Raw genomic sequence first — 13,614 nt, forward strand, 5'->3', positions numbered from 1 at the left:
AGACACACACACACACACACACACACACAACATCACGCCTTTTATCCCCGAAGGGGTAGGTAGAGGTGAACATTACGGCACGTAATGCCGCTATACAATGTAATAAGTCCCATAATTAAAAACAATAGGGATTGAGCCCATTGCCACATACTGGATAATGAAGATCACTGAAATATTCCTTTTCTCTCCAGCACTCAAACTGTGGAAGGCGCGAAAGCAGACGCCGAGCGTATCAAGGTGCTCGGTTTGGCCGAGGCCACCGCCATCGGTGACGTGGGTAAGGCCGATGCTGAGCGCATGTTGGCCAAGGCTAAGGTCTACAAGCAGTATGGAGACGCGGCCATCATGGCGCTTGTACTCGAAGCACTGCCTAAGGTGAGTTACGACTTCAAAGTATTCTTTGTTGATTAATACTTATTAATTAAGGAGTGTTTTAAGTAAAGCCATATTAATCCTAAGGCCTAATCGGATTAATCCTAAGGCCATGGCACCAGGTTTTAATCAGTAAGAGTCTGAAAAAAAAACACCAGGTTACAGAGGGCCGCCACGGGTTTATTAGACTTTCGACTTTATTACAAACACATAAGGTATAAAATCTAGTCAAGAAACTTTCTTTTTTCTTTTACAAAAAAATTATACAAAATCTAATGAACAAAGTTTACTTTTTTTGTGAAAAATTTAACAGATCACCTTTCTTCCTTCTAGATCGCAGCAGAAGTATCAGCGCCTCTCGCTAAGACGGACGAGATCGTCCTGGTCGGAGACAGCGGTGCGACTGGCGAAGTGGCTCGGCTGGCTGGTGGTATACCTCCGGCATTGAAGACCCTCACGGGGCTGGACCTCAGCCAGGTGCTGAAGAGGCTGCACCCCAGCGGCGATGGTCAGTAATGTAGATAGACTTACTTGACATGCCGTACGCTTTGAGGTAATATTGGGGATGTAGTATTGTACATGGTGGTGGTGGGTTTGGTATTTTAGGTAAAGTCTTGTTGAATTGAAGGTCAAGAGAGGTCTGTCGTGTAATTTAGGATTTTTAATAGACATAAAAACTACACCAAAACACCCTGTATATATTTATATACACAATGTGTATACACCCTATATTGGTGTAATTTATATTATAACATAATATAAATTAGCAGGCAGTAAAGCAGGTATTATGTCGTTGTGAAAGAAAGCGATTAAAATAATAGTACCGATTTCCAATTTGCGATCGGACTGAATCAAGCTCAGTATGATTTCTTTTTAATTACCTATTTTGCCATAGGTGATAAATAAAATCACGTAAACTTTTCTCTAACATCAAAATAACATCCGAATATTAAATTTCTAGATCATATGGCCGCGGGCACAAGTAAGAAGAAGACGCCAGAAGTTGCAGCATGTTAAGAACCAATCAGAAAGCAGGATACCGATGCAACGTAACGCTACGACCAATAGCAACGCTGCGTGAACAAGCAGTCAGTGCCATACAGTTACCGCTGATGATACATGGTACAATTTATAGCCTTTGTAAGCAATCAAGTGTATTTTCATGTACCTTACCTATACATAAGCTCAGATCAATAAAAAATGAAATATTTACTTAAACTGCGGCGCGTAAATTTACTTTTGGCCTTTCAAACAATAATCTACTTTGTTCTTTGACATTAAATACCTTTATCGCGAAGCAATAACAAATTTTATATCTTTGGAGTTATATAATGTATTCTATATTATATTTAACAAGGGATTATTGTATTTAAAAACTTCATTCTGTTGCAAATCTTATGTACAGACGCGAGCACATCAACCTATACCTGTCTGTCTTTCTTAATTCGATTTTCAACTTTATTACAATACAATAAAGTTCTAAATCTGTTAAGAAATTTGACAGTTTTATCAATCGTGTCTATACAATGCTCTGATTGGCGAAATGATCAACCAATCACAGTACAGATCTGACAACAGAGTTTTTTAATGATCTGAAACCTAGGCTTTTACGTATAAGTTATGTATTAATTGTTTCATTAATGTATTTTTATCAAATACTCAATCTGAAGCATAGATATAGAGAATGGACTCGGAAAACCTCCACTATTTGTATTATATAGGAGAAGAGACAATGAATATGTGGCCAATGACTTTATAAACTATGCATTCAGGTTCATATGTTACTAGCAGCTTGTGACATTAAAGGTACGCGTCCATAGGCCCACATCGTACGCATCGCACGCACCGCACGCAACGGATTTTATCCGCATCGTACGCACCGCATCATCAGCAATGCCTACATGCGATGCGTGCTGATGACGTCATACGGAATGCGTACGATGCGGGCCTGTGGACGTTTACCTTAAAACAGAATTCTACAAACAAAAAAGACACTAGACGCATAATCGCTCTGTCTCTCTCACACCTTTTTACCTCATTTACCTTGTAAAACGTTCTCTGTCCAATCTCTTAATTCTATGGTCTGTTTAAAATATCAATTCAAACTCCTGTTGTAATATTCTCGTTTAAAAATCGATGTGAGTTTTCAAATTTCTACGTCATATTTGTAATACTTACTGTCGTACTCAGATATAGTTAATGATTACTTAAACTACTCCATTTTTGTGGGGAGAAAATCATCCAATGACTTCTCTTGCCTTGGGTGAGGCGAGAGGGAGTGTCAGATTCTTGCTGACCAAAAATCACCACGTTCCTACTCCTACTTTTTGAACCGGAGCCCCGGTAACCCGCTAGGCAGTCCGCAGCTCCGGTACTTAAAATATTCCTTAATAAAACAATTTTGTTCCGAAAACAATTACTAAGGACTGGGTTAAGTAGCTATTGTATGTCTCTGAGTGCAGCAGTTAATATAGATAAATGTGGAATGCCTACTTAGTACATAACTTGTAGTTTAAATGTACCTAAATATCTACTCATAGCGTGTTTACCGAAGATGTATATTTTTCAATAGAATGACTACAGGTAAAATTGTCTTAGAGAATTTAGATTTTGTACAACTGTGTAGGAACTTATATATTAAGACAACGTGTTCTAAGGCACTGCCCTTTTCCGTAGATTTTCAAAATTTGTGTGAGTTACCGCCGTATCAAACTTATTTATGAATTGTACAAGTTTTGCTTAACGTATATTTCTGATATTTAAACTCATTGTAAAGGAAACAGTTACACTTAAATAGTTTTTAATTTCTTTTTGTAATCGAATTGTGTGACAATATCGATTTTTCAGCTTTGTAAGGAATTTTAGTGGTTATGTTCTTAAGAATAGAGCTTGAAATCCCACCAATACTTACTTTGTTAAGTAAGGTTTTAAGGGTGCGATTTATTTTCGTGTGGTGTGCGTTTGTCCTGAATTCCAAAGCAATGGCATTTTTTAAAATTGACATTTTGTAATTTTTAATTTTAATTTTTACGTACAAACTTAAAGTTAATGAAATAATTTAATTTTTTGTTGTTTGGTATAATATTTTGTTATTCTCATTTTTCTTTTTCGTTATTTCGTACTACGTCTTGTGTTTAGATTGTATTCTAATATATTTGCACAACAAAATGGATGTATCCGAAATATTTTCTTTATGGTATTGAATAAGCTAAATGATTATTTTAATAAAAATATGTGTAACAATCTTGTCTTATTTTTTAAACCTTTTCCATCTAAGTTAATAAGAATATTCATAATGATGTTTTTATGAGACCTATATTTTTATCGTAATGTGCATTTATTTAAAGAAATAAAATTATCTTAATTACTTACTATCATAAAGAAAGAAAAAGAAAAAGCGAATAATTTAACATACATATTGACTGCCTTGTTAGTCGAGTCGAGTGCGACAAGGGATTTCGGGTTCGATTCCCGGGTCGGACAAGGTATTGCCGGGCTATTTGCGGTTTTTCGAATATTTCCAGTAGTTCCACGGAGTCTGGAATTGTGGCCAGTATATGGCAAAGGCTTCCCCTATTACATGCGACTTGTAACACAAATGGTGAAAAGTGCGCAATGTACACATTGTAAAGCGTCATTACGTGCCGTTATGTGCACCTCTGCCTACCCCTTCGGGGATAAAAAGGTGTGACGTTGCACTATCTTGTGATGTTTTAGTTATACCAATATTTGAACCTTAACAAATAATTTATTCGACATTTAATACAAAGTAACAATCATACAATATTATTCTAGAAATTATTTAACTTAACTAACATAACTTAATTAGTGAGGGTTGTACATCTCGCCACGGATGTTCGTCTTCATTAGCTGTAAACAAATGAAAATATTTATTAATATGAGTTTTACTATCTGCTATTGGAGAATAAACTTTAACACTTTGACTTAAAGTTGATTTTTCAAAACACCATTTTATAATAGACATGGGAATAAGTAATAACAAGCCAAAAGTGATTTTATTCTAAATTGAATAAGGTCTCATTTACATTACAGAAACTTGAAAGCTTACTTTAATTTTCTGCGGTTGATAAACGTGGGAATAATAACAAGCAAAAAGTGTTTTTATTCTGCATTGTATAAGGTTAAATTTACACTACAGAAACATATAGCTTACCTTAACTTTCTCCTCGTAACTTAGTTCTGTCTTAGTGAGCACATAGCACAGCTTGGCCCACGCAGCCTCGGCTGTCATGTCGTACGCAGGCACTACTCCGCATTCCAACAGGAGCTAAGAATGAAAAAAGCAAAATTACAATTAATACGCCAACATCAACACCTTTTTGCCTTTAGAAGAAAACTCTTTGCTAATCTTCTGACATTATTGTGATTATATCAAATAATCTATATCATAAAAATAAGTCGGGTTTTCCTTCCTGACGCTATAACTCGAGAACGCACGAAGCGATTTCCACGGTTTTGCAATCGTTGGAAAGGTCTCGGGCTCCGTGAGGTTTATAGCAAAGAAAATTTAGACAAAACAGGGAGAATCAGTGGTGGCGATACGGAATGCGCCGGGTTTAACTACACACTATTCTGTAACTTTCAATACGAAAGATTGCAGTGAACTCATTAATGTCATTGCTTGTGACAATTATCTCGACCAATGACGGACGAGAATGTAATCAAGCTGACTTCTAAAATTCGAATTGACAGTTACAGAACCGCTTCTATCTACCAAACCCCCTCTTCCTCTCTCGAGAGACCTATAGCACAGTAAATCTAATATATAAAATTCTCGTGTCACAGTTTTCGTTGCCATACTCCTCCGAAACGGCTTGACCGATTTTGATGAAATTTTTTGTGCAACATCTATTTTTCATCCCCCTAAATGTTAGGGGTAGTACAACCCTATTTTTTTAATTTTCCGCGGACGAGGTCGCGGACAGAAGCTAGTATGAATATAAATATATCAACTAGATGCTCACCAGTCCAGTCTCGTACAAAGGCTTGGCGATGACGGTTCCGTTGATGCACTGCGTCACGTTCACCACCAGGACCTTGTTCTTCACGGCCGCCTCGATCTCCTTGTAGATGTCCTTGCGCTTGATGGGGATGTTACCGTTGCCGTACGTCTCTAGAACGACACCTGCAAAAAAGAGAACTTGGTTAAGCCTCTAACTGCCATCAGAAAACTGTTGAAAGCAAATCCTCCACTAACGTGTCCAGTTAACGTTTTAAAGATTGCAATGGGTGGTACCGCATTGTCAACTAGTTCATCCGATTTAAGTATGATTCTTATTGCCGCACTCAGAGTCATTTCACGGTTACTTATCCCAGTCCTTAGCAATTGTATTCCATACAAAATGTTTACTAAGGAATAGTTTAGGTGATCGTTAAATGTCTCTGAGTACGACAGTTTAGGTGTAAAAGATAAAGTATATGGATTTCTAAGTTACGAGGTGGTATTTCCTCATAGAAAAAAACTGAGTTTCCCAGATGAGAAAAGGCTTCGTGAAGATGTTTGTCCCGTAACGAAGAACGGCAATAACACATGTTTAAAAAAAACGCCCTATCTACAATGCCCTAACTACTTATAAACATCTAAAAGAAAACCATCCTTCATCATGAAATGTGCAGATTTTTCTAAGAGAATTGAGAGAGTTCCAAAACAGAATAATATAAAATCAACCATTAATCACCTTCCATTCCCGAGAACACGGCTCTAATCAGTTCAGGTGTGATTGTGGGCGCCATCTTCAAGATGTACACCTTCCTGCACAGCTTGTCGTGCAGCCTGCACTCGTTGGGCACGGAGCCAGGGGGGTGGATCAGCATCTTCGGGTCTACATCCAGGGTCGCCTTGGCTTCTAACAGTGCTGGGAAGTTGGGCGAGTCGAACGCGTAGATCTTTGTGTTTGATACTTTTTTTACTCTGTGGAGTGATAGAGTCTAGTATTATGGATGTACAGGATGGGTACTGGTTACATCATTGTAAATTGATATTTACTAGTTAACATGATGGTATCTGTGTCCTGCAAACGGAAAGCCTGTTTGTAGGACACAGATAGGCATTAAGGACATATATTGGCATAAATCAACCCAACCACATAAGAAGTAATGCAACGTCACACCTTTTATCCCCGAAAACGCACGTAATGCTGCTATACCTACAAAGTACACCCACTTTTCACCATTTGTGTTATATTTAAGTCCCATGTAATAGGGAGTGTGTCTATTGTCATATAGGTCCTGGACACAATTCCAGTCTACGTGCTACTACTAAGAAATTTTCGAAAAACAGAAAAAAGCCCAGTAATACTTTGCCCGACATAATAAGAAATAGATAGAGAAAAGATTGTATGTATATATAGCTTAAACATACAATATTTTAAAAGTCAACAAAAAACAAACATATATTTACCTCGTGCCTCTGAAAAGCCTGTTTCCAAAGAATACTGTGACTTCTGGAATGTGTTGCGTGGCGGCAATGAGGATAGCACACAGCAAGTTGTTGTTACCGTCGCTTCGAGGTTGGAAAATGGGAATCTGAAATTGAAACATTCATCAGTTGCAAAGTCAACATTATTTATTTCAAATAGACCAGGAAGGCACTTTTGAAAGTCAAAGTAAATATAATAATATTAAGTCCCCTAGTTAAGCTATTTGCTTGTTCCAAAGTGTAGATACCCATAGAAAAGAATGAACAAGAAACTCTATAGGTTACTCTTTTTCAATTAGATTCACAATACGATTGCAGGTAAGTGTTCTAGTTTTAGTATACTACTACATTTTTAATATTAATTCGCCACTCAGGTTTTGAAGCTGCTAGGAAGTCATAAGTTGTTAAACAGGTTGTAGACGAATTTAAAAAACAAGTTAAAAATAATAACACGAAATCAAAAACGATTAAATTATAAAAACGAAAAAAATGTGGCGTTTTTCGAGAGCGTTCCGTTTACCGCCTGTATATGCTCTTTACTGTTGATTGTACCTTTACATAATATTTTAAAAAGGCTTAAATATAATTGATGATGATTAACGCAACGTAACGCAACGTCACGCCTTTTATTCCCGAAGGGGTAGGCAGAGGTGCATATAATCGATGATGACTAAAACAACAGTGATTCTTACCTGTGCTCCTGTGAGGACGACAGTCTTGCCGACGGACTCCAGCATGAAGGACAGGATGGACGCGCCATACGCTGTGGTATCGGTGCCGTGCAGCACCACGAAACCGTCGTAGTCGTGGTAGTATTTCTGAAATAAATATCGTTTATCATTTTAAAATAATTTAAAAACTTAATTAGGCTGTTGGTTTATTTCAGGTGTCGTGGTAGCCCGAAAGTTTAAGACGGTGACGGAGACGGTGTTTGTAGATTCGAAACCTACAAACACCAAGTACCCATGGGATTTTCTCCTGTATCGTGGGTGCGTTTACAAACATACAATGACATGACATGCACAAGACACCTGGGTTGCTTCATGGGGGAATCGAACCCGCTACACTTTGCGCGGCAGCCATTTACCCAGCCACCGCGACAACCGTGTAGGTAGTCATAATATTCATATGACTTATATTCACTTCAAATTATATCATAAGGATACCCGACTAGTTTCAAGCCCAGCCTTAGCCCATTCAGAGCTCGAAACTGGTCTAGGCAACTCTATACTTGCGTTATCAATTTGTACTTAAAGATATTCGTCTAAAGACTGTTTTCTTGTTTGGACTCGCTATCTTATCGCGCTAGTTGTATTATTGAGGAAGGTTGTAGTTATCTAACACTTAGAAACAGGAACACGTGAGTGACGAGACAAACGTCTTTATATTATAACTTCGATAATTTTACGAATTTGTATTTTTTCGTGAGACTATAAACGAAGAAGCGAAGTTAAAGAAACAGTAAAAAAACCAGTAACCTTAGTACGAGTTTGATTTACGTTGACCGAAAACGGAAAGCGCATTCGACGCTCTGATTGGCCGGTACAAAAGAACTAACCAATCCGAACGCCGAACGCGCTCTCGCTCTCGTTTCGTTTAGTTTAAACGTAAAGTAAACCAACTCATACTAAGGGTACTTACTAATCTCTATATATATAAAAATCAATTGCTGTTTGTTAGTCTTGCCATAAAATTTTGGTCTTAAAATGTTTGTAGACGTCCAGGGAAGGTTTAAAAGGTGAGAATAAAATGTTTAAGGCGGTACGAAGTTTGCCGGGTCAGATAGTCACTTATATATTTGTGTTAGCCCTGTTTGCTTAAGATTGCTTCATATAATCAAGGATGATGTTTAATATCCTCTACTCTGCTTACCTTTATATCTCTAGCCTGTGTAAGCCAGTCATCCATGGTGAAGTCTGAGGAATCCTTCAACTCTTCATATTCATATATTTTGTACAGCACCTTCTGTTCCGTGTCCTTGCCATCTGAGGAAGATAATTCATTGTCAATATTAGCTCTTTAAATTAATATTAGTTTGTGATATTTTTGTTCATATTTGACGATATAATGAAGAACGTTGTAAGATAAGAGATTATGTAATTCATTACAGTAGCGTCAGTCATAATTTTCAATAACAGTTTGCTGTTATATACTTCACTGTTATACATATACTCACAGAAAACCGACGTGGAACAACGCTTGCGTTGTTTCGTTGTGTGAGTTTACAGGAGGCTTAATTACCCCCTTCCCAATCCCCGATTCCCACTCTTAGGTAATTGGGCCTTCGGTTACCTCACTCACACAACGAAACACAATGAAAGCGTTGTTTCACGTCGGTTTTCTGTGTGGTATCACTCCGGTCGAGCCGGCCCATTCGTACCGAAGCATGGCTCTCCCACACTTAAACAAAACTTTGGAATAAATATCGGTTTAGTTAACGTCTAATAAAGTCTAATCAGGAAAACTAACCTGGTACCACCAAATATTCTTTAAGGTCTGTTCCGGCGAGATTTTTCTCCCAGTAGGCATTGTCGTGTAACTGAGGCAGCTTTCTGATCACTCTTCGTTCTATGTCCTTTTGTGGCACCAGTACTGCAAAACGACGAGAATTAATGTCAACCTAATTTACTAGTTATATTAAGGTTCATTTTGTTTAAATGTCTGCGAGAAAGCTGACCACCAAATGCTAAACAAATGGTGGATCAGCTTTTAAATATATTCTTTAAAGTCCAGTATAATCTATTAGTTGATAAGTCGAGTTTTCCTTCATGACGCTATAATCCATAACGCACGAACCGATTTGAACGGTTTTGCATTCGTTGGAAAGGTTTCGAGCTCCGTGAGGTTTATAGCAAAGAAAAATCAGGAGAAATTTAAATCCTAACATTGATAGCGAAACGGAGTTCGCCGGTTTTGCTAGTAATATATAAAACCTTCCTGATAAACTAAGGAATTTGAACCCAGTGACAATGTAGTATATCCTAAGATAAAAATCCGCATTTTTTCCTGATAAACGTTTGGTTTATCAACCTTACAAGACTTTTCACTTTAATAATCCCAAGTTTCTTCTTTTATTTTTAATTACATGTCGGACGTTTCAATTATGTATTTTATAAGCATCAGATAAGTAATAGACACTATTTTAGTGCAAGATAGTATTTACTTATCTTTGATAAAAAGTGACAGGTTGGTATTAAGATCGCGATATCTTAATACCAAACTGTCAGTAGACCTAATATAAGAGCTTTAAAATATATCTCTTTATCATTTTAATGATATTGTCAATAGCAGATAACTTCAATATTTTAATTATTTATATGTTATAAATTGAAATGAAACAGTAAAATTTCGTGTATCGTAAAAATTATTTTCATTAGGTGGAAATATAAATATCGTGTATCGTAAAGTAGGTATTTTAGGGTTATTAGACGAGTTAAGACATTTTTCATTAACTTATTTTATGTATTTTTTTCGTCTAATTAAGTCATAAGTATAAATACGTGTCAGTATGTTTTTTTTTTGTATTATTTTTAAAAGATTTCACATAATATTCCACGTTATTCTATTTTTATTACTATACATAAATACGTAGCGAATAATTTACTTTGTACAAATGTGATAATTATGCCATTTAAGTACATAACTAATTTACAAACAAATACTAACAACGTCTGGCAGTAAATGGCTTGCAAACACATTATTATGTATTACATGTCTTTATATGTATTACTTGCAATGTTAATTTAAGTAATATACTAACCATTGATTTAAAAAAAAATACTATGGAAAAGTACTGTTCCTTAAGGAAAAGAATAAAGAATATACTTATGTATAAGTACCAGTACCAGTGAAATGAAATTAGGCTTACGATGGAAAATAAACTCTATAACACATAAAATATGACTTATTTTAAACTAACATAATGAGGAAAATTATATAAAAGAAACATAGTCTGAACAACTCACCTCCTTTCTCATTTTTCAGCATACCAAAAGTGCCTCCAGTGTAGATGACAAGAATCCTCTTATTTTGCACCATTTTTAATAAATTTAATTTAATTTTCTACTAAATAAAAAAATACTTTTTTGCTAAGACAAGATAGTGAATGAGATATTTTATAGAGAAGCCGGCACTTATACTGTTACACACGATGTTAAGATTCGCGGCGTATCTTCGGATCCAAGGTCGATGTCTCGCGTCGTGTGTATCGTGACGTGTGAACTGGCCTGAGTCGAGTGCATAACTGACGATTAGGAGCGCATACTAACTAACTACTATTAATTAAAATGATGTAATAAGTTGTACTGATACAGGTTGATGCAAATATTGAAAGAAATAGGAGACGAACTGTTGTTGTAGTTTTAAAATTGTTTTGTTGTCGCTATCGGGAACGCTGTGCATAGTCTCGGTCGGACTTTTATCATATCGGTCGGTCATCAGTATAGTATTATTACTTATAGTAATGGTGCTTTTCCACCAGAGATAAGCTAAGTGTGACACTATGTGACCGTTTCGTAGTCAACCTACATAGGTTGACTGTTGGATCCAACAGTCAACCTACTTAGGTTGACTGTTGGATCTTATTGTTCTGTTTTATTGTATTCTGTTTGTAGTTAATGTTAAAATAAATATTTAAATGCATATTATTATATAATGCTTTATTTAAATATATATAGGTATTAATAGAATGTCTGTATATTGCATAATATTATTTAATACACATGTATGGAATAAAACCGACTCAATGTTTAGCACTAGTTAGTATCGTGCGGAATCGAACCGTGTGCCACTTTAACGTAACGTAGACTTGCTTGCTTTTGTTTATTGCCCTTTTGATCTTAATATCTCTCTGCCGAGTGGTTTGCAAGTGCGACTACCGGGCAAGGGGTCTCGGGTTCGATTCTTGGGTCGAGGGAAATATTGTTGGGCTTTTTTCAGTGTTTGCGAAAATTTCTCAGTAGTCCGTGCTACGGAGTCTGGAAATGTGGCCGGTTTATAGCAATAGGCTCACCACCTGTTACATGGGAATTACAACACAAATTGTGAAAACTGAGTGTACATTGTATAGCGGCATTACGTGACGTAATATGTACCACTACCGACCCCTTCGGAGATAAAAGGCGCGACGATATAAATATATCTCTTTCCTCAGCCTAAACAAAATACCTTAGCGACGTAATATATGCATAGATGTTATGAGAATAATAAAATATATACGCCAATACATCCTGTAATACAAGTGAATATTCATTGATATAAAAACATGGCCGATAGCTATAAGGGGAAAATTTATATGAACGTTTGTCGGTTATGTTACTCGTACTTTACATTTTGTTCCATATATGAAGTATGAGGACATCAAGATCTAAGTATGGCGGTACTTAACCTCTCGTATATAAGATAACAATAGGAAATACAATGTGTCTCGTGTGCATCCGCGTTACGGCATACGAAGAGTTAATTATACTAAGTATATAGCTATATGCTTTTGCTAACTTCGCTGCTGGTGTGATATCGATTTTTAACAGTTGTTAACCGACTTCAAATAAAAGGAGGTTGTCAGTTTGAGCTGTATGTTTGAATGATTGTGCGCGATTATCTCACGTTTGACGGTGTTTGATGCGGTTTTCTGCATGGTATTTTTCAGACTTAGCAAAAGGTATTATGGATATAAAAAGACGTGGAGCGTTAAAAGAAAATAGAAAGCGGTTTTATTTCATATACCAAGCCTCTTTTTGGAAATCCTATTTCATCATATTATCAGCAACAAAAAGAAATCCAGTGCTACTGAACATAGACCTCCCCCGTCCTATCCTAAGAAGCGAGATAGAGTCCTAATACCTCTATGCTATGTTTTCATCACATTCGCTCAACAACAATTTTGTGATAATGAAATGAGCAAACTATATGTATAAGTATATTTTTGTTATAATACTTGTACAACGTAATATCTCTTCAATACTCCCCAAGGGGTCAAAAGAGGTCGTTATATAATAAATGTCTGTTATCCTAAATGTGACTCGAGCTGTTATCTTATCACAGAATCATGGAATTTTAATATTAACTTGTCATCTTGTCGTCTTTTATATAAACTGTAGCACGTTGTCGTATCTCAGTTTATTTACAGTATATTGGGTGACTGGTAATAATTAGTGAACGATATTTAAACACGTGATTTTACTCATGATTACAAGCAACTTTCCCAAAGAAACTTTTTTTGTATGTACTCATTAGTTTTATTTTATCACAATAACAAAGCAAAGTAAAGTAAGTAAAGTTCCAAAATACCTACCTAGTTACTAGTCTTCCGATAACGCATTTTGTTGTTTTGTTACCAAGTTAGTCAATATGTTATGATCAATACGAAAAAAACTAAGTCATTCTATAATAAATTATTTATTTCTTATCAGTTACAGCAAAATGAATATAAAATATGTGTTACTTAAATACTAAAGTTTTGTTTTTTCAGCAATGTTTATTTAAAGTGTTATCAGGTTCATGAATAGGTCTGAATGTATGAATAGTTAAATTCACAATCATGCTACTACTGAGAAAATATTCCTTGTTTGATATTATTTATTTAAGTTTCCATACTTCACACGGCCAATAATAGACTGACGATGGTATCATTGCTGAGAAGAACGTAGTAGTGGCGTAGTAGCAACGTAACAGTAGTGTAGCGGCTGTAGTTTAGTAGGAACGCAACTATGGCGTAGCAGTATCGTAGTTAAAGGTAGTGGCGTACCAGAATCGTAGCGGTGATGTAGCTGTGGCTTATTAATAAAGTATCAGTGCAGTGGTGT

The 13,614-nt window shown here is 36.1% G+C and overlaps 2 protein-coding genes across 5 annotated transcripts in view; one reads left to right on the forward strand and one right to left on the reverse strand.

Annotated features, from left to right (window-relative positions):
* The window catches only part of LOC118274661 (flotillin-2), a 287,597-nt gene extending 283,982 nt beyond the window's left edge, over positions 1 to 3,615 (forward strand). For 3 of the 4 annotated variants that reach the window (XM_035592301.2, XM_035592305.2, XM_035592303.2), the window contains 3 exons: positions 192 to 375; positions 706 to 880; positions 1,334 to 3,615. In XM_035592301.2, coding sequence (XP_035448194.1) covers positions 192 to 375; positions 706 to 880; positions 1,334 to 1,389 — 415 coding nt within the window. In that variant the 3' untranslated portion in view covers positions 1,390 to 3,615. Of the gene's footprint in view, positions 1 to 191; positions 376 to 705; positions 926 to 1,333 lie in introns of all 4 variants that reach the window. The other variant, XM_035592302.2, reaches the window with a different exon arrangement.
* A 485-nt stretch (positions 3,616 to 4,100) lies between these two features.
* On the reverse strand, positions 4,101 to 11,064 carry LOC118275158 (L-asparaginase-like). The gene is made up of 9 exons (XM_050696849.1): positions 10,777 to 11,064; positions 9,281 to 9,403; positions 8,684 to 8,796; positions 7,504 to 7,629; positions 6,794 to 6,918; positions 6,072 to 6,304; positions 5,358 to 5,518; positions 4,547 to 4,660; positions 4,101 to 4,242 (listed from the first exon to the last, which is right to left on the reverse strand). Exons 1-9 carry the CDS (start codon positions 10,847 to 10,849, stop codon positions 4,198 to 4,200), a joined length of 1,113 nt encoding a protein of 370 aa, XP_050552806.1. The 5' UTR covers positions 10,850 to 11,064; the 3' UTR covers positions 4,101 to 4,197.
* Positions 11,065 to 13,614: the final 2,550 nt, after the last annotated feature.

This window comes from Spodoptera frugiperda, chromosome 11, assembly GCF_023101765.2.
Source record: "Spodoptera frugiperda isolate SF20-4 chromosome 11, AGI-APGP_CSIRO_Sfru_2.0, whole genome shotgun sequence".
Lineage (NCBI taxonomy): Eukaryota > Metazoa > Arthropoda > Insecta > Lepidoptera > Noctuidae > Spodoptera > Spodoptera frugiperda.

Coding starts and splice junctions, on each gene's coding strand:
- LOC118275158 (XM_050696849.1), bottom strand. CDS start 10,849: ATGGTGCAAAATAAGAGGATTCTTGTCATCTACACTGGAGGCACTTTT. Junction 5,519..6,071: donor CGTGTTCTCGGGAATGGAAG/GTGATTAATGGT, acceptor TCTTTTTTGCAG/GTGTCGTTCTAGAGACGTAC. Junction 4,243..4,546: donor GTTACGAGGAGAAAGTTAAG/GTAAGCTATATG, acceptor ATTTGTTTACAG/CTAATGAAGACGAACATCCG.